Raw genomic sequence first — 22,469 nt, forward strand, 5'->3', positions numbered from 1 at the left:
TAAAATGTTTTTTTTTAACAATCTTTTGCAGACTCCCATTAATACCCACCAAATATTCATGTGCACCACCATTATATGATTTCCTCCCCTCAACTTCATCATTCTAAGAGGGTGGAAAAAGTTAATATGTGAAAAGTTGTTCAAATAATTGTATATTGATTAAAATAAATGGTATGAAAATAGAATTTTGCTAGATGTAGGCAAGTAGAAGTTTCTCCCGCAATCATGTGCTTATCTTTTTTGTTAATTATGCAGGTTAAATTTTGTTTACTGAAAGGTGATCTTTTAGAGTCATTTGCACAACACACCTATTAAGTATGAAGTGTACATTGTTGAGTAAATAGGGTAAATTCAATTATGTATTTTAAATGTTAGGATGAGTGAAACGAAATATGTAAATTCTTTTCTTAAGCTCGCGCACTCTTTGGTGGTGTAGAAAATCTCAGGGGAGAAGATCTTTGGGGTACTCATGAACATTTGGTGTCTATTTTATTTTGTCATTACTTTTGGTGAGTCATGTAAATCAGCATAGCCTCATTCGCCAATATTGGAGTGAGAACACTTAAACTCATATATTTTAATTGTCATCAGAAAATATCAAAATTGTAATGCAAAAAAAAACCATTTGATTCGGAAAATCATAGAGTTGCCATTAATCTTTCCTCGATAATTTGACATGCCCCTTTGAAATAACCGGCACTCACAGTTTTCCATTAACTGTTGGGCATTGTACAAAATTTAAGATTTGGATATTTAAAGTAGTTTATTGATTACCACAATAATAATAAAAAATAAAAGTTTTATGTCAAGGCTTACACATTGATTGTGCATTGTAGTGATTAAAGTTCATTAAAAACATTCACAGAATTACAACTGGTTTCGGCTAATGATCGCCTTCGCCAACACTTCTATGCAGAAACAAGTATGTATGTTGTGACCCCTTGTTTGTGTTAAGTAATGAATGTGAATTGGTGTTGAAAGAATTGATGTCGTGGCAAATGCAGAGGGAGTTTGTGAGCTATCCCCCAATGCATTCCCAGGTAAATGTAATAAAAAGATGGTGTAGCTCACATAATTCGGGGTAATACTCAACCCTTTTGTGTATATCCTACGTAGAAAGTTAATTACCAAATTAAAAGATTAGAGGGGAAGAGTTAATTTGTGGCTCTGTGATTAAAGGTGATTGTCCAATTGAGGAACTATTTTTTTTTTGGTAAATTCTCTCATGCCAAGGATGGCCTGATAAAATGGCTAAGCCCAAATTGATAAAGAATGAAATTCCAATGATTTATAGGCCAGTCAGTCTATCATAATAAATAAAGACGTGATGAGTTGAAAACTATTATCACAGGATGATCCCATTACAATATTTCCTCTGTATGTTTGTTGTTTTCTCTGTATTTAGATTCCGTAATTACAAGGCAATATATTATTCCTGACATAATGTTACCTGCATATGTACTGGCCAGGGATATTGGTTCTCAGCTAATCTTAAATCCCTTATAGGAAATCGGTCATAATTAAGAAATTATAAAAGTCAGTTCAAAAATACATACATAACTAATTAACAAAAAAAACTGAACGTCTATTTCTGCTGAATTGCTGATAATTTATGACATACCTGATTAAATTTTTATTTGAGATAATTCTAGTAGTGAAAGGAATGGGTATTTTTGCAAATATTTATTAACCTAGGTTTTGAAAATACTAGATTTCTCTAATTGCTGGGCAGGTAACTTATTGTATTGTTTGTTATTGTGTCGTATGGGCTTTTTTATGTGTGTTATGGAGTTTTTTGTGTTGAATGTCTACATTTTGTTAAAAATAATGGAATATAATTTTCTTTATTTATTAGAGTATGAAGCAAGCTATGATTTTGCACATGTGATGGCTCTTAGCATTGGAATGCTGCATATTTTATTTTAAGATATTTTATTTCATAAATTATGAGTCACAGGAAGCCTTGTGACTAATTGCAGCAATGGCCCTGGGGGATATTTCTTGTAATTTAACAACACGGGTACTGTAATCTGACTAAACTTCGAAAAACTGTTATCATTGTCGATGTTAGCCCAGTGGGTAGAGCATCAGATTACCGACTGGAGGGCGCAGGTTCAATTCCCTGGGATAAATTTTTAGCTAAATTGTGTTTTACGAAGTAAGGAAACTGGAATTCATATGTCTCCATGGCTAAATTATGGATTGGAAGACCTTCCTTGTGTGTCTTATTTTCTTTCCCATTCTGTCTTAGTATTTATTACATTCCATGCGGAATTACTTATGTATAGTGTTCTATTTTCATAATGGCATGTAAAATTAAGAAATATCCTTGAATGGATTTTGTTTTCATTTTCTCCTTTCCAAAGTGTAGGGGAATACGGCAAAAGATTGAATGGGGATAGATAATGTAGAAAATAGTGCAGATATGCTGTTGTCAATTTGAAAACTTTTACTCTTTTGTAGTTTTACACCAAGAGAATTCTGGCAGATTTGTATGTGTTTTAACTATCAGAGGTTTTTGATGCAGTTTCTACCATCACATGGCCTTATTTTGTTCTTGAAAACATTAAAACATTAATAAAACATTAAACACACTAAATTAATCATCTCTGCTTACCATCTTCTTACCTTTGTGCTATCTTAAATGCATCTTCTCTGACCTCTGTACCCCTCCATCTCTCATTATCTCCTCTGTGCTATTTTTCTCCCTCCTTCAAAATTCCTCTTAAAACTTCCTGTCTTCATTATCTGAATGGAACACCTTTGATTTTGCTTCTCTATTAATGTTTGTCACTTATGCTATTCTCCTTTGTATGCGCATCTCTTATGTCCTGGACCACCCTCTCTTCTCAAAGACCAGGTTTAGGAGCCATCAGAACAGAGCTTCATGTCAAAGTCTTCACTGACCTTGTCTGTTCAGCTTGATGTCAAGTCCATATGATCAATCCCCTGTTATTTTCAATTGCTTCTTTTGCCGATAGCAAAACAGTTGTCCACACACGATTTCAAGTGGATGGGTTTTTGATTCTACAAAACATGGCTCCAAAACTAATTGAAAGCTTGGGCCACTATAACTGTAACATGCTGATTCAGTTTCCAGCCCACTCCTGTGCTCACCTCGCAGCCCTTCCCATCCCCCTTTCTCCATTTCCTCTAAAATTTGTTAAGCATGAGCAATCATGTACAACTCTGTTTCACTATCCCTGTCTGCCGATCACTACCCATCCTGTTTCTTCACCCACTGCCCTTATGTTCATGGTCTAAGTCACCTAGCAGTTTCAAATAAAATGATTGTCCTCAATACTCTGATATTCTGCAGTACTATCATTAACTTGATTCGCTCTACTATTTACCTCTTGAAAGCCTTCTTTTTATATTAAAAGTTTTTTATTTGCTTATTATTTTGAAGAAGCAAATAAAAAAATGTTATTATATTCTCTATTTCTTTCTTTTGTCATTCTCATGATTGATTTGTCAAACTGCCATGAAGGTATATGGCAGGGGATGTATAGGATACGCCACTTTTTATTGTGTAAATTTGGGTGGATGTGATATGTTTGTAAAATGGATTTTTGAGAACAGTGAGGCTCTTTTAGAATTTTGTTGGTGAGGTTAACTTTGTTCCTATTATGGTGCAGGAATTTATTGAGTGACGAAGAGCATCTCAATATCCCAATGGGTATACTTTGCTGTTTGCATGTGCTTTGGCTGTGCTGTAGTTTTATCTCACTCTTTTGATGGACTGTTTTTAAGCACTTATGTCACTTGAAATAACTGCAATGATGTATGTAAAACATATTTCAGCAAAGTTTCAATTCCATTATGAAGTATTTACCATCATTATTTTACAGGAAAAATAAATGAAGTTACATTACAGGCACTCCCCTCTCAATAATGTTGGGTTAAGCCAGTGAACATATGTCTCTCTTGCTAAATAATCTGGTAGTAATGATGATAAAACATATTGCCATTTCCATAGTTTTACCTTGATACACAGTGTGGTTCACGCAGTGAATGGGCTCAACCAGCTCTTAGGGACAACCGGACCCCATGTATTAAGCCTAGTGAGTACATTTATGTGGATAGGGTCCTCCCCAAGGCCATAAACTGTGTATGTGCATAACTGAGATATGTTGGTCAGGGAAGTGCTGCAGAGAAAGGACTTCATCTTGAGTACACCCACAATCTGTGGGAGGGAGACAGTCACAATATTTACCATTACTCAATATTCTTGCTCATTTTGCCAGCATTACAAATGAAACATCAGCATCATCATAGGCCATAAATCAGAGAATTCATGACTGTGCAGCTCCCCTTTCCATTACCCTCCTCTCAATTATCTACATCTACATCAATACCCTGCGAGCCACCCAAAAGGTGTGTGGCAGGGGCTGCAGCACCAGTAAGAAAGGGTGAGGGGGTTAGGATTTTTCAAATGGGTGGGGGAAGGTAGGGGGAACTTACAGAAATATATATATATATATATATATATGATGATATATATATATATATATATATGATGATATATATATATATATATATATATATATATATATATATATATATATATATATATATATGATGATATATATATGATATATATATATATATATATGATGATACTATTTGCCATATATATATATATATATATATATATATATATATATATATATATATATATATATATATATATATATATATATATACATCATATGTGGCCTTCCTCTCATTCCACCCCTCCATATTTCTGCCAATTCTGATCTCCAGTAAACTCTTGTGCACCAGGATATGTGCAATCAATATCCTTTTCATCTCGTAAATGTCCTCTGTAGACTTCTCTCATCATATACTCGTTTGTGTTCTTCTTCCTTTTTTACTGTCTTTCATTTTCATCATTCATCTCTGGTAGAGCCACATTTCTATCACCTCGAAACCTTTTCTTGGCCAACCCTGTCATTCACCCCACGCATCCAAGGAAAGGAGATACTGTGTATGTATACATTTTAGGACATCCCTTCCTTCTGCTCATGATGATACTATTTGCCAAAAGTAGTTGTTTCTTCTGATATAAAGTCATTCCTATTCCACTTAAATATCCCTCTTCCTTCTCCTGTTGATATTGCTACCTGAATAGCAGAACTTCCATTTGTTCCAGCCCATCTTACCCTAGTCTTACGTGGAGGATATCTTCTCAACTTGACTGCAGACCAATGCCTTAGTTTTTATCCCCTATATTGAAGCATCATACAAACTCTAATTTGAATATGTTAAACCAAAAATATTGAGGAATATTTGAGTGCTTCTTGAACATCCCATGAGTTGAGCTTGGCTGAAGCTTACAAACTCCGATTTCAATGAAGACTTTGGTGATGATGATTTCTCTGTCATAATCTCCCATGTATGCCAAAATAGAAATGTGAAGATTGTTATATTACCTATTCATTTGAATACTTTATACCAAGTGAGACTGTTGATTCATCAAGATGGCTGTATTATAAGCACGGGTAAAAGATTCATGTCAAACATGTAGTGAATTAAGGGAAATAGGAATATATGTACAAATTGTACAGTTGTGTATAGGTAAATTAGAACTGGTATGACAATTTGACTCAGCTGTGACAGTACTGAAGCTTTATTCCATTCTTTAGTTAAATTGTCTGACTATAATGAAGTGCCATCATAAAATAAAGGACCCAGAGAGATTCAATATCTGTGGTATAAGAAGGGGCAAAAGCAAAATAATTTTTTAAATATTTTGAAGGCAATTTAGGACTGATGAATGTATGTATTAATATGTGTATACATGCTGCCAATTCTAGAGTTTTTTATTTTTCTCCAGAGAATATGAATTAGCAAATGAAAAATGAATGAAATAGTGTGTGTTTACATTTGTTTTCTTCTCTAATTTTGAGTCTTTGTAAATGGTTTCTGTCATTTATGCCCTTGCTCCTATGATAATCATTTCTAAATCAAATGCTGCCTTTCCCTTGCTTTCAATTCAAGAAAGGCTTAGTCACAAATTTGCTTTAATTCCACTTCCTTGTTCAGAAGTTATTTGATTGCCATAGATATCAATATGTTGAATATTATCCAATACAGATGTTCTTCATGATCAATCCAAGAAAATGCACCATTTAGGTAAAGTGAAGTTGCATTATGTGAATTGATACTTAGTTATATTTTTAAAGGCACTCATTGCCTTCTAATTCAGTGTAATCTAGATCAGATTCTCTATTTATGTACATTACAGATTCAGGTGTGATGTGGTGGAACTGTTTCATAATAAAAGAGATGAAGACTATTACAATTTTCCACTTAATAATTACAAAGTGGAAAATTGTAGTAGTCTTCGTCTCTGCTCTATTAGTGGTTTTACTTGCACTGGTATTTCAATTGTGTTGTATTTAGATTTTGTATTCGTCTTTTTGAATTCAAATTTTAGCAAATTATCTGCAGTGAACTTGTGAATTAAAAGAGAGACTTATTTTTTAAGCCGTCTATTTTTGTTGGTGATGCATTGTGAATACTTGGTAATGTAGGGCGTTGAAATGATTCAATAGAGTGTAGAAAATATTTTCCTGCAAGTTTGGACACGACCTGCCTTGGGTTTGAGATTTAACAGATTAGATGGGGCCCAGACGTAAGGGCTGACATCAAAGGTGATGAACAATGTTAGCTTATGTGTATCAAAAGTTTGTTTGGAATTCAATCATAATTCAAGGAGCGGAAATTCAATCATAAGAAGTTAAGAAATCATCAGTTAAGAATAATCTATTATTTGGAGTTAATATTATTAAAATATATTTGTTATTTTTGTGAATGAGTTTCCAATTCAAATTAATGAACAAAAAATGAGTATTTTATCTATTATTGGTCTTATTGTTAAAGTCATTGTTAAGCAAGCCATTTTCATTTTTCTCATGACATAATCAATTTTTTTAAGAAGTTGCAAAGCTAAATTGAACATTCTGGCTAATATACGAGGGTAATCCCTAAAGTAAGTTGTCCAATTTTTTAGAAATAGAAAAAAACATTTATTTTATATGACATATACATCATTTTAAAGATTGATCTATTTTTAAAGAATTATCTATTTTTCTACTTAATCGCCATTTTGGTCAATGCATTTTTGTGAACGCTGTGACAGTATTTGTATACCCATGTCATACCAGCTCGCTGCCATAAACGAGTTTATTCTTCACGTGAATTTATTCGCCGCTCTGCAGATGAAAAGGATGGATTTTTGGACTCAAATGTCACGGGTGATGAAACCTGGGCATTCGGCATTCCACTTCACACCTGCAGCATCCCTCTTTGCCCTGGCTGCAAAAATTCAAACAAACACAGTCTGCTTGTAAAGTCATGACAACGTGAGTTTTGGGATTGGAAGGGGGGTATTGTTGGTTGACTTCATGCCTGCTCGGACCACAATAAACACTGACAGGTACTGTGAAACATTGAAAAAACTCAGATGGGCAATTCCGAACCAAAGAAGAGGAATGTCGAGCAAGTGCATATGTATTCTCCGCTACAATGCTTGCTTACATGTTGCCCGCCAAACCATCGCTCTCCTGCAAGACTTTGGTAGGGACCACTGACCCTATAGTCTGGACTTGGCCCCCAGCAACTTTCACCTGTTCCCTAAGTTGAAAGAACATTTAGCCAGAAGGCGATTCAGCTCCAATGAAGAGGTGAAAGATGAAGTTCAACGTTCCCTCAAGGACATGGTGGTAAGCTGGTACGATTTGGGCATACAAAAACTGTCACAGCGTGTACAAAAATGCATTGACCAAAATGACGATTATGTTGAAAAATAGATAATTGATCAATATTTAAAATGATGTATGTATCATAGAAAATAAATGGTTTTTTTCCATTTCTAAAAAATTGGAGACTTTACTTTTAGGATTACCCTCGTAGTATGAGGGTATAAATTAGATAATGGATATTTGGGCAGTTTTCCATGTGGGAAGCAAGAATAATGTATTATGCTTGTAAAATATCTCCATTTGGTGCAGTTAGCTGGATTTGAGGGTTAAAATCGCATATCGTATAATATTAAGTGGTTTAAATGATAATGTATTTCACCCTTGAATGAAACCATAAAGGAAATTAAAATGGGAATGATATTTTAATGGGAGAACTTTGGCTTTTCTCCATTTTCAGAAGTCAAAAACATTCATCTACTGATATCTTGGGCATAAATGTTTCATAAGTCAGAAGTGAAACTCTTCAATATGCTTGTCAGTGTAAAATGAGTTTAGTATGAATGAGAATACAATGGCTGGATAAAAGATTCCTCATAGAGATTTCTCGTGCAATTTATCGGCATTTTGTTTTGAACTAAAATACAAATGTGTATCCATAGTTATTTAAATTTTCATTGGAATTGGTGGCACTGGGAAGTTTAATTTGTATGAGTCGGATATGAAAGACAATATGAATATGAAACTGTGGCCTTAATATATTGTGCTTTGATGTGCAATAAAAATTATTGGCTACAATAAATTTGAAGGCATATTAATATTGTTCATTATCTAATAGAGTGGCACCTCTTCCAGCAATATGTTTATTAAAATTTGTTGAATATCCATATTGGGTATAAAAAATTACCCAAATTGGTGCCTGCTCTGTTAATTGACATATCCACTTGCTGCAAAATTTGCAGCTTCAACTTGGTTTTAGAATACATATATTCAGTTATTTCATGTTGAGATACAGGTTCGAAACGGCTGAATTATGGTGGGAGTTGGCAAAAATATAGGAATATGGGAACTTTTAGTGAATTTAGAAGTTTCTTGAGAATGATGCGCAATGCCACGTACATGTAATGAAGTTTTAAGGAGGTAAATGCCCCAAAATAAAAAGTCAATGGCAGTTGATTAATGTTTAAGTTATAAAATAGCTATAGAGAAGTTCTAAAAGGTGTAATATCAGTGAAATTAAATTATGAAGACTTGTATGTATTTTTATCAATTACAAATTGGCTGCCACTTCATTTGATTGATAGCACAAGCAAAAGAAAGTACTTACCTGGAAGGAATTGGCCCGTGCATGAGCCATTCTATTGCATCTTGTAATTTATGCTAATAACTAGCGAGTTTTAGGATGGCCTAATGTAAAAATCTTTTTTGTTGAAATTAGTATCAATAAATAAATAATAGTTGTTTTAAATCTTGGCAATAATAAAATAAGGAATATTGTGCAGATATTGGTTTCAGAAGATTATTACCCCAACTAATCATTACAACGAACCATTCCAATTTTGTAGTTAACAGTAATGCTTTGCAACACAATTGAAAATGAATTACCAGCAATAAAAATTGCAAAGGAGCATTGTAACCTTATTGCTGGAGGATATTTTTGGTTAAATCCTACTGAAAATATGTATGTGACTGGCTGTGGAAGAATTTTTGATAAGAAGGGAAGTCAAACCACAACCTGTGAAGGTGAAAAGCTGTACCAATGGAAATAGAAAATGAAATGAAGAGTTGGGTTGCAGGTCAAAGGAACCTAGGTACTGCGGCTACAGCGAAAATATCATATATATCGTTTTTAAAGCTAAATTGAGAGTAGCTGTATGATGAGATTGCAATATTTTGTGCATGGTACTATAGAGTCATGAAGAGACATGGATTAGCTGTGAAAACACAAATGAAAATAGTACAGTAAATGCCTTACGAATATAAGAACATAATTATTAAATTATACATGTCCGATAGGAAATAATGATGAACTCGGTCAACGGGAAAACGTAGATAAAGTAGCATTTTTCTGTTGATGCACATTTTAATGAGACGGTTGATGCAAAAGGTGACAAAACAGTGTGAGTAGCTGTAATTCCTGGAGGAGGAGGATTAATCAGTCAATTGAAACCCTTGAATATCTTAATAAATAAGCCTTTGAAAAAGGGTACACACAGAAAGTAGGGATTAAACGAATGTGGCACTCCTGCAGAATGAGGTACCCTTAAAGGACACTGTAAAAATATCTGCAATTGAATTGCTTCGCTTGAGGATCAATAATTGTTTGGAAGGAAATTGAAATGGGGACAGCTGTGTGGTTATTAATGAAGTGTGGCATTAATCATGCTCTTGACACTAAAAGAGGTTATTTTTTGTGAATAAACAGACATTTCTGACTCTAAGAGCCTTGGTGACCCTAGGCGTTGGGCTTAGGAATGCATGGCAATGACTAATTTTGATGAAATTAGGAATTATTTTAAAGGATATATATATATATATATATATATATATATATATATATATATATATATATATATATATATATATATATATATATATATATATATATATATATATATGCAAGAAACATATTCTTATTTTTATGGAAAACAAGAAATTTTATAAAGTTTATTATATAAAGTGCTTTAAAAACTGAATACTGTTTAGCAGGTTGTTATTAATTGTTCTAACTGCTATTGATAAGCATTCTAGAAACATTTATATTGCCCAAATTTGGCTTAAATTATTATTATACTACCTTGATCAAAAAGTTCCCGGAATAACCACCGTGTGGCGCTCCCATCGTTCCGATTTGAGTTCTGTTTTTTTTGTTAAATTGGTACATCTGTTGTTGATATTCCCTTTAAATCTTAGTGTCATAACTTGACATTTGCAAAAGTTACGTAGCCAAGAGTACATCTATCTCTGTGTGTGTTGGCGATTTTTTACAATTGCAGAAATGGATTTAAATTTGCAACAACGAACTTGTATTAAATTTTGCGTAAAAAACGGATTTAGTGGCGCATGGACGTTGGAAATGTTGGAAAAGTGTTTCAGCAACGATTGTCTAAAAAAAACGGTCGTTTACCAGTGGCACGAGCGGTTCAGAAGTGGTCGTGAGTCAATCGAAGATGATGAACGCAGTGGCAGACCATCGACATCGAAAGTCGGTGAAAAAATTGATAAAGTAAAAGAAATGTTGGTCAATAACCGCAAATTAACCATCAGAGAAATAGCGGAGGACTTGAACATTGCCTATGGATCCGCCCAAGACATTGTGGTTAATGATTGGGGTTTCCGTCGTGTAGCAGCAAAGTTGTCAAGTGCCAAAAGACCTCAATTTCATGCAAAAAAGAGACCGTGTTGACGTCGCAAAAGACATGATTTGTGAGGCTGAATCCGATCCCACATTCATCAAAAGGATCATTACTGGAGACGAGACGTGGGTTTATGAGTACGACACGCAATCCAGACATCAGGCAAGTGAATGGCGTTCACCAAATGAGCCGAGACCAAAAAAACCACGTCGTTTTCAGTCAAAAAAGAAGGCAATGCTGACGGTTTTCATGGATTACAACGGTGTAGTGCATCATGAATTTTTGCCAGAAGGCCAGACAGTAAACAAAGAGTATTATTTGGGCGTTATGAGACGTTTGCGTGAAGCAATTCGCCGAAAGAGACCAGAAATGTGGGCAGAAAACTCGTGGATTTTGCACCATGATAACGCACCGTCGCACAGTGCTATCATTATTCGTAATTTTTTGACGAAAAATGCAACAAATACCATCCAACAGCCACCGAATTCACCTGATTTGGCTCCCTGTGACTTCTTTCTGTTCAATCGAGTTAAAAAACCATTACGGGGAACGCGTTTTAGCAGCCGAGAGGAAGTAATGGAAAAATCGCAGGAAGCACTGATGGACATACCGAAAACCGAATATAAAAAATGTTTCGAGGATTGGATCAAGCGCTGGCATAAGTGTGTTGCAGTCGATGGGGATTACTTTGAAGGGGACAATATAGATTTAGATGAATAAACTTGTATTTTTAATTTTCTGAATAAATTCCGGGAACTTTTTGATCAAGGTAGTATGTTAGATTAAACCGTATTAATGGTAGATGTGTAAGAAGTGGGTTTTTTAATAATTTCTTAGACAATCCAAGAGATGGGGCTTGTAGTATCAGAAAAGGTTTGCTTGTAGTAAGCCTCATGTTCCACTAGACTGACACTAAAATTTCAACTATATCCATCTCGTAGTTTATTTTCATAGATGCAACAAATTTTTGTTTTTGTGAAAAGCTGGAAAAAATGAGTTTCATGCCATGTTTAAAAAGCTTTAAAGAGTTTTGTTGATATGATTAAGGCTTTTGACTGTGTACGACGGAAAAAAGTAATTGAAATCCTAAAAGAAAGAGATGTGAACTGGAGAGATAAAAGACTGCTTGGAGTATTAGTGGTAGATTTAGGGGAGGCTACTGACAGCTGAGGTAATTTGTGCCATTAGAGATGGATGGGAAAGGAGGAAGGGTGGAGTCCAAACCCCGGTGTTGGCATTAGCCTACTCTTAACGAAGGGCGCCATGGGGTCCACAGCTTAACATCCCATCCGACAGACAGCGTTCTCACTCAAAGTGCTCTCCACAAAGCACCTTATTCATAGAGATCAGGATATGACTGAATAATATCGGCCATTTCCAGGAGTTGAACCCAGGCCCTGTGGGTTGGAAGCCAAGGCACCAACCTGATCCCAACTTTGATTGGAAATTTGTACTAAAACCAGGAAGTGTGTCTCAGAATTGGTAAAAAGAGAATGGATATTGGGAGGGAAGTTAGGCAGGGGTGCTGTCTCTCCCCCAACCTCTTCAGCTTTTTTGTGGAAAACATAGAACATGCTGGAGAGAAGATATAGATGGAGTGTCAGTTGGAGGAAGGACTGTGTGCACCAGGTTTGTCGATGACATGATCCTCTTTTTCTGTGTAAGAAAAACAGTTAATTTGGATGTTGCAACACCTGAATGGCATGGAGAAGGAGTGCATTTTGATGATAAATTGGAGCAAAATTTAAGTGATGAATGCTGGTGGAGATGAGGAAATAAATATTTGAATGGAAGGAGAAAGGATGGAATAAGTGGAGGGGTATAAATATCTGAGTGCGGAGGTAATAAAAATTTGAAGAATTGAAAAGGATTTAAAATGAGGATACTGATGATTAAGGAAATGTTTAGCAGAAAAGAAAAGTATTATGTAACTGAATGGTATTGGGCTGAGAAAGAGACAAGTTAAACGTAATTTAGTGTTATGTTATTTGGAATTCAAACATGAACTGCATTAAAAAAGGACCAGAGAAGGCTGGAGGCATTTAAGATGGAGAAGAATGTTGGTTGGTTGGGGAGAAGAATGCTGGATGTAAAATGGACAGACCGGGTGAGGAATTTGGGGGTGTAGAAGAGAGAAGTTCTCCGAAAACAATCAAAAAAGGAAAAGAAATTGGCTTGGATATGTGCTACAAAGGAAGTGCTTCTTGAAGGAGGTGCTGGAAGGGTCAAGCAAAGGATGGCAGAGTTTCTAAAGGACGGACTGTGTGGAAGAAGGTGATTGGTATGTAGAAATGAAGAGGAAAGAAATACATAGCGGAGAAGGGGCCCCCATGGGCCAATGATGCACCACGGCAGATGACCTGTGATGATTTAATAGGCCTAACACCTAAAGAGAGCAAAGATGAGTTGGGTGAAACTCATGGCACACCTGCATCTGTGTTTGTGACTTTTAACAATTGGGAAAATATATTAAATATAATATAATGTCAGTCTGATGATGAAGGTCTCTTAGAATAAAATAAAAATGCCAAAACAATAAAAATTAAGAACACCTCATATCATCTCAAAGAACAAACCACGATGTGAACTCTACTTTTTTTGCTTCTTGTCAGGAAATTAACAAAATAATGCAAAATCAGTGTTTAGATTGATGAGATTTCATTACCAAAGATAAAAACAATAAGTCAACATGATTGAAACAGTTTCCACCTAATTAGGATAAAAATTTCAAATGGGCCCCAAGTCTACTCCGTGTGCGAGTAAGAACAAACAGGCTATTTCTTATATATATAGTCTTTCGGGAGTGACTTAGTGGAATTTTTTCCATGAAGAATTATGTCAAAATGAAACTTATTCAACATATGAAATACACGTTAATTCAAGTTTTCACTGCTGTACAGTATTAATAGGCAAAGAAATTACATTATATATATATATATATACATATATATATATATATATATATATATATATATATATATATATATATGTATATGTATATATATATATATATATCTTCGAAATGGAATGCTCTTCGGCAACGCACAAATATATAAAAACACGGATGTAGATTTGTAGAATATGGAGACACATAGAAAGGACACTCACAATATGTTATTTGACGTTTCGACAGCACAGCTGTCGTCTTCAGAATCAAGAATGTGCAACCATTTTTGAATTGCTCAAACTATTCATCAATATATATATATATATATATATATATATATATATATATATATATATATATAAATTCATATATATACATAGATATATATTAGCAGATACATGTGTGTGTACATTTATGGGCTGTAGGGGTGGGTCAATAATTGGGAGAGGAATAGGTTGAGGGTGTAAGGAGAAGAATAACAACTTCCTTATCAGCCGATTTGGTTGTTTGGAACAAAGGAAGGAGAGGAGGCGGGCAGAAGCAGGCCACAGGATTTGGGTTCCTCTGAACTGAGACTCATGTGTTTTGCCACCCTGAGGAGAGAGGAGTACAAGTTAAACACAATGTCATTCCTTTCTTTTTTTCCTCTTTGGGATTATTTCTACGGCAGTTTTTGGAGATTTTCAGCCTGGCACCTTTCGAAGTGTAGAACGTGAGGGTTGAAATCACAGGCATGTTGTTTTTAAGCAAAGGAGCCAGTCCATCTGGTGCATATTCATGATGCACAAATCCTTGCATATCAAAGAATGCAGCATAGCCTTAATTTTGCTTCTCACATATCATGCTTTTTCTGCCTGTGGGGACTCGGGATGCTGCCATTGCAATGACCATGCTTTTGTTTCCGAGTTGTACATGTACACCAATGGCTCATCTCTAGATACCATAGTGTTCAGAAACTTGGAATCAGTGTTGGATAAGTCCAGCAGGTCCTGGGCAACCTCAAGATGGAGTTCTATCTGTTCCATTAACAGCAGCATGGGTGCAAATTTCACAGCTACTCTGCAGACGTTCAAATCTTCATGCAAAATTGCATGTGCAGAATCTTTACTTATCCCAACCTCTTTGGTAATTACTCAAGCGGCAAGATCCCATCACCAGATTTCACACCTTACAGCAACAGCTGTACAAGTGGTTTGTGGCCTCCCTGAATGCTGGTCACTCTCGTCTAATGTGCAACCATTTTTGAATTGCTCAAACTATTCATTAATGTGTGTTTCCCCCATAGCACATCATCTCCAAGCACCTGCTGAATCATACAGATTGTCTTGCTTTTGTGAATCACCAAGCTTTTGACCAAATTTGATGCAGTATCTTTCCTTGACTCATTCAGTCATACTGTAAGAAAATGAAAAGTGATGAACATGTACAAGTGAGTACAGGCCCTCACTTGAGCCGGCCACCAGGTAGCGACTGGCTCAATAGGAGGAAGAGAAAAAATGCAAGCATGTGTTAATCCAACTCCTTTCACTGTGTGCAGTGGTGTCATCCTGGCATCACTGCTGTGCACAGTAAAATTCAACATTGGATACTTTATCGTCAGGCCATGTATATCTGAGTGTGGTTTCCAGAGGTACCAGCTGTATCATAACCCAAGTTCCTATGATCAACAGTCAAGTGCTTGACAAACAAAGCAAACTATCCCTGATAGAGAGCTGAAACTTAGTTTGGGAAAGAATTGCATGCATAATTCATTAAGCTTTGAGGTGAATTGCAGTGCTTTGCTTGCTTCATTGCTTCCATATTATGTGAAGTTTTTTGAATAGGGGCATCGATATAGAAATGGTTAAATATTGATGCTACAAAATTAAGGAAAATTAAAAGATCAGAGAAGAGACATTCAAAGTTCCACAAACATATAATGGAACTAATGCTCTGGCCTCGTCAGTATTTTTGCTGTGATATTACCTTCAGTGCCTACTTATTATGAATTTATTCTGTGATAAAATATTCTCTATATTTTGGGAAAGTAAACTGGCAATGAGGAAAAGATGAAAAGGTTTTCTAGGGGTATATCATAATTTATGGAGTTTTTTTTGCTTATATGAGTTGTAGTTTCCTATGTCCCTCCATTGATTATACCAGCTAATGCATTTTATACCATTTCCATTTTGCCTTTCAGGGGCTGTCTACCTGAACTGTTTCTTAAAACAAGTCAGAGAATATACTCTATTGTTTCAGGCTTCACTTCGTGGAAGTATTTAATATCCATTACTAAAAAAGAAAGAAAGACTCGTACTTTTCCACAGATTTTATTATACGGTACAACGCGTTTCACTGACTTGCGGCATCATCAGGTACCTGATAATGCCGCAAGTCGGTGAAACGCGTTGTACCGTATAATAAAATCTGTGGAAAAGTACGAGTCTTTCTTTCTTTTTTAGTAATGGATAAGTCAGAGAATGTTTCTATGACCATTAAAGTGAAAGGAAGTATGAGGAATACTTTGAGCTGATACTCTTAGTGAACAGAAAATGGTGAATAAATTGTTATTTGATGAAAATATTTAGGAATTATATTAACATACAATGTTAAATTAAAGAGATCATAGTGCCCAACACATGCACACTTCTGCACTCAAGTTACTGCTCTGCAGTGTGTGAAACACATTAAAATTACGTATTTGTGTGATTTCTTAACATTTTCATTAAATTCCATCTTTTCACCAATTTCTCCCAACAAAGAGTATTCATGTTTGATCTTTATAAGGTGGCTAGCCAGGTCAATAACTGACCGGAGAGTTTGGGGTTGATTTGTGGGTGTGAACACTAAATAAAATCAGTCCTAGTTGACAGAACTTCATGGAAAACCAAATTATGGTACAGGAAAAGTAACTGGTCTTCCTAAATCACCCTGTTAATATATGAATTCATGCATTCAATGAGGCTTGGATGGAGTTGAGTTCTCTTCAGTTGTCAAACCTAAGTGTGGACCACTGTGATTAATAATGTGATTCTGATTGCTTTATATTATGCTTAGGATTGTTTTATGCAGACTTGTAAAAGAAATTACAGATGCTTTGATGAATGGGGCTGTGTGGTATCCTACCTCTCCACCTTCCATCAATTAGAATTTTCAATATGGGTATCATTACTTCCTATTGCGTTAGTCTTTTCTGTGTGATGCAGTATTATCTTTCATGTATGAAGTGGAATGCAAATGTCTAATGGAAAATTTTTCTATCAAATTGCATAACCATAACAGTTGTAATTAACGCAGAGGTTTTTTTTTTGATGGGTGATTGTAGAGTTTACCCAATACTAAGCCCGATAGGATGTGAAACTCACAAATCAGGATATGATGGGAGACTAGTTCCTATCCCTATGTCACCTCTTGTTTCTAGGGAAGTTCTGTGGTAGCCAAAAAATCATCAAGTTTGGGTGAAGCTGAGAGTGCCCAGAAAGGCATGCCCTAGAATCAAACCCAGACCCTCTGGTCAGTAGTCCAATGCCCAACTATTGGACTACCATGTTTCTATATTGCTTATAATGGAAGAAAAAACATTGTTAGCTGTGAATAAATTCAATTTCCCTGAGAAAATTTTTAAATAGCTATGATTTCATAAATAATGGTTAACACTGACCACTCATAGAATGTTCATGGTAAGGCATGATTACATGGACAGATTCAGAGATTAAGGAAGATTGAGATGAGGAAGGGAGAAAGGGAAGGGTTCATAGATGGAGTGGAAAGTGAAGTAGGTTAGCGGTAGTTAGTGCAAGTGGCATTAAGGGTCCATTTAACCAAGAGACATCACTTAGTTGGCCACAGAGATTTTTTTCCAGGAAGGGATTTTCACAAACATCAGCTACCCACATAAATTACACAGTTTCAGGCACCACATGGTGGAAATCCTTCATGATGAAAGGAGACACTGTGCTTTTCCATGTAGAATATTTTTATTACGACCTAGGTTTCATTACAGAGTAATATCTCTTCTTCTTTTTCATTTGCCTAACCTACATATGTCGCAGTGTTCAAAATTCCATCTGCCATTGAGCCCATTATTTAGGGCAGGGCTTGCCTGGAGACAGAGTAACTGTCACTATATTCCTGAGCCTCATTCAGTCTGACATCCCACAACAGATCCTTCTTCAATTCTGCATACTTCCTGCCTTCCTTCGACCCTTCCAGCATGTCTACTCTCCTCTCCTCCCGTCTCATCCACACCCAACATTCTCCCCTTTATGTCGCAGTCGTTGAAATTCCATCTCCAGCCAAAATACTTGGTATTCATTTTTCTTGACTTTGGATTTCTCCCAACATCCTATATCATAGCGCATATTTATTTGATTATGTTATTATTATTATAGGTAATCTACCGGTTAAAGGTAAGTTTTGAATGGACACAACTACCAAATGTTTCTCTTATTTCTCCTAACAAAACATAAGCCAACATCCTGCTCTACCACATAGTCTCTCTCCAACTCTGTGTACTTCTCTCACCCTTCATTCCGTCCAACATCTCTATCATATTCCTGCCCTTTCCTTGTGTTCCTAATATTTTCCCCTATGTCACAGTCTTCATCCCACTGCCAAAAAATAAAAACAAATGGATGCTCTGCATCCATTTGTTCTGTCTCCTTAAAATTTCTCCAACAATCTCCTCAACTCCCCCACTATACCTAGCACCTCCTCATTTGTTTTCCTTTCTGTACATTTCACCTTCTTCATGCCCAAATTTAAAACACCTCCAATCTATGCCTATTAACATGCCACAATGACCATGTCTCTGCACTGTTTACTTTGACGATTTCAGTACAAAACGCTTCTGAGATACATAAACTGTTCCACCTGCTCTAGTTTTTGCCCTCCTATTTTAATTTTAAGTGTAGCCTTTCTATTTCTGGAAAACTGTATAACCTTTGTTTTATTTATATCAACTGTCATCCCATATCTACTGCACTGAATTTCTAATTCACTCAGCAATGCTTGCAATCTCTTAGTTGACTGAGAACTAAATCTTGATCGTCAGCACACCTAACTGATTTTATGAATTATCTGCTGACTTTCATTCCTATTCCCAGCTTCCCATTCCTATTTCATCATTTCCTCCACGTATATGTTGTGGATTAGTCTCCTATCCTTCCAATCTATTTCTATAATATATTAATTGGTTTTCCCATTTCACTCCTATAAAATGCCTTTTTGAAATCTAAAAAACAGGCAAATATGTCCTGATTGTATTCTATATTCCTCTCAATTAGTGATCTCATTACTGCAATGGCATCACGCGTGCCTACCCCCTCCCTTAACCCAAACTGATCATCCCTTAATTAATCATTTTCCATGCTCTCCACACTTTTTTTGATGATCCTGAAAACCACTTCAGCTGTGTGCAAAATCAAACTTATTGTTCTCTAGTCCTCACATGAAGTAGTGTATACCTTCTTTGATTATGTCATAATGTATATTGTATTATTTATCATGAAAGTTCACTTGAATGTGATGTGTTGGCTGTGAAGATTTCAGATTATAATTTGTTTTTTGACCAATTGTAATTGAGATCCCTAATTATGTTCCCATCGTGAAGGAGAATGGTGAAAGCGAAAAAAGTATCTCAATCTGTCCAGCCTTTGGGCTGGAGACTTTGTTTTTGTTTTTATGGCAAAGAACCAACGAGTTCATTTTACCCCACTGTTCAGTTGTGACCCCATTGCATTGCCCTCCCCACATTTTGCAGGGGTGTGGTGGTCCTTGGGCCTTCTGAAGCATGGGATTATTTATTGCTCACCCCTTCAGATATGAACCTCTGCACATAATCATGGGTGAGTGCATTCATTTTGACTCTGCAGATGTCCAACCTCTCTGTGTTGTTGTATGTAGATCAGATTGAGAGATTCCATGCTTTAAGATGAAGAACATAAGGATATAAGGATCATTCCCCCTACCCGTTCACCTGCCCTCCACATTTACTCTTATTTTTCCATCCCCTTAAGGTGTTAATAACCCCCTACCCCTTAAGCTTTGGGTGTGTTTGTGTGTGTGTATGTATATTATCTATATATGTGTGTATATGTATGTATGAGTTTACATGTATTTATCTATAATATATATATAACATATATATATATATGTATATATTTATATATGTGTATATATATATATATATATATATATATATATATATATATATATATATATATATATATGTATATATATATGTGTATATATATGTATATATATGTATATGTATGTATATATATGTATATATATATGTATATATATGTATATGTATGTATATATATGTATATATATATGTATATATATGTATATATATATGTATGTATATGTATATATATATATGTATGTATATATATGTATGTATATATATATATATATATATATATATGTATGTATGTGTATATATATATATATATATATATATGTATATATATGTATATATATATATATATGTATATATATATATATATATATACATATATATATATATATGTACATATATGTATATATGCACACACACATATACCGGTGACAAATGTGGAAATTTCACTTCTGAACTTTATTTTGGACTATGGATACTTAAATATTTCCACAAATCCATAACACCCAAAAAAACAATGTATTTTTTAATTGAATTTTTTATTTGGTGCATTGCATTTCACAAAATGTGCATCCTCATCCGGTATCACTGTTTAATTCATTCGACTGAATAAAAAATTCCTTGGAAAAATATTATTTTCCCTCTGACATTATGGATACATTCAATTTCCGTTAAGTTATTAAGCCTCATATCCTTAAAAAGTTTATTTCCATGACAAAGTCAAGCCGGAAACTTTTGAATTTATTTTTAGACCGAGAGATGGTTCGCCAGAAGGAAGTGTGGCGCCGTGAGTTGGAGGCAAGGCGTGAGCGGCGCCATCTGGAGCAGCAGGCCCAGGAGAGGGTCTTGCGGGAGATGGCTCGTCAGGGAGAGCGGGGCTGGGAGAAGATGAAGGGTGGCGACCCAAGGGTGGGGGGCCAATCGGGGGATGGCAAGGGCCTCGAGGGTGGTGAGGGGAGTGGAGGAGTGGAGGGTTTGGGGGAGGAGGGCGGGAGGGGCGAGAAGTTGGGCCACGACTCTCAGGAGGAGGAGAGCGACGACGAACTGTACGACGAGGAAGAGGATGATGAAGAGGAAGAGAGTGAGGAGGTGGACAACGACAAGGGGGAGGGGAGCAAGGGGGCGGAGGGGAGTGAGGAGGAGGAGGAGGTTGAGGAGGAAAGTGAAGAGGAGAGCGAAGGGGAGGAGGAGGAGAGCGAGGAGGATGATGAAGAGGAGGGGAGTGAGAAGAGCGAGGGAGAGTGGTTAACCTTAGATATCCCATGTGAGTTTTGCCTTTTCATTTCAGTGTGGCTCATCCGGTACAAGTCCAAACATTGGGTGGAGGGTTGCAAAGTTTCAGGTCACTCAAATCGAGAAAATCAGGTAATTGGGTTGAATTTTAAGAAAAAAGTGAGGAGTATAATAAATGATTTGAGAATTCCTGATTAGAGCAATAGTCCTTTTATTTTTTTGAGACTGGTTCATTTTGTGCATGGTCCATTGTACATTTACAAACCTTGGGGAAAAAAATAGGGAGAAGTGGCAGGAATGACTGTAGTAGTGTGATGACACATGGCATGCAGAGAAATATATATGAATGAAAAGTGCCTTATCAAATTCCCAGTGCACAGGAGAAGTTTAGAAAAAAAAAGGGTGGCATTTTCGTTTGGAAAATGAAGAAAGATTTTGGATTTGGAATCTAGAAAACGTGTCCACACTCTCTCTTTTCTTGTCAACTTTATATCCCATCTTGGTTTTGCCTAAGGGTTGAATAATGAAGATTATCTCCCTCATAGTTCACTTATTGTGCCTGTTTACCAAGTTACAGTATCTTCTGGAAAAGAATATTCAAGGAAATATATGGTGACAGAAGTATGGGTTTTTAATTTCAGTGTTGCTTCAATAACGAGTTGAAACCTGAACTAGTATAATTTACCATATACCTACTTTTATACAATAATGTAAAAGAAAGTTTAATAAGAAAAGCTTCAGTTTTTCCCTTCAGAATTATGTCCCTTCCTAGTGAGTATTCATATTCATTTTGACTTGGAGCTGAGGTGATTCCTTTTCTCATTATAACTTACGTACCCCTCCCATGCAATGCCGTCACTGTGTCTAGACAATGTTGCACAATTAGTCGAGTGGTACAACTTCCCTGATTATATGGTTTGATAGCTGATACTGAAACCAATGATGGCAATGTTTTGATAGTACATTATTTCCCCTGGCACATACAACCACGTGAATTTTTAAAAAATAAAAAGCATTCAAAGGGAAATATTGTCTGAGCAAAGCTACTTGAATTAAACTAGTGTATACACTGGTTCCGGGTGCATTAAAATAGCATTTGATGCTCAGTTTATCAGGGGTGCGGCATAATAGTATGTTGAAGGATTCAGTTTGACTTTAGGGCTTGA

General features: G+C 35.8%; 1 protein-coding gene across 1 annotated transcript in view; it reads left to right on the forward strand.

The window, feature by feature from the left end:
* Pitslre (cyclin dependent kinase 11B pitslre) overlaps positions 1 to 22,469 on the forward strand; it is a 45,848-nt gene that overhangs the window by 10,409 nt on the left and 12,970 nt on the right. The window contains exons 4-5 of the mRNA XM_071590732.1: positions 866 to 922; positions 20,822 to 21,219. Coding sequence (XP_071446833.1) covers positions 866 to 922; positions 20,822 to 21,219 — 455 coding nt within the window. The remainder of the gene's footprint in view (positions 1 to 865; positions 923 to 20,821; positions 21,220 to 22,469) is intronic.

Source organism: Hetaerina americana, unplaced genomic scaffold (assembly GCF_022747635.1).
Source record: "Hetaerina americana unplaced genomic scaffold, ioHetAmer1.1.p SCAF_4, whole genome shotgun sequence".
NCBI lineage: Eukaryota > Metazoa > Arthropoda > Insecta > Odonata > Calopterygidae > Hetaerina > Hetaerina americana.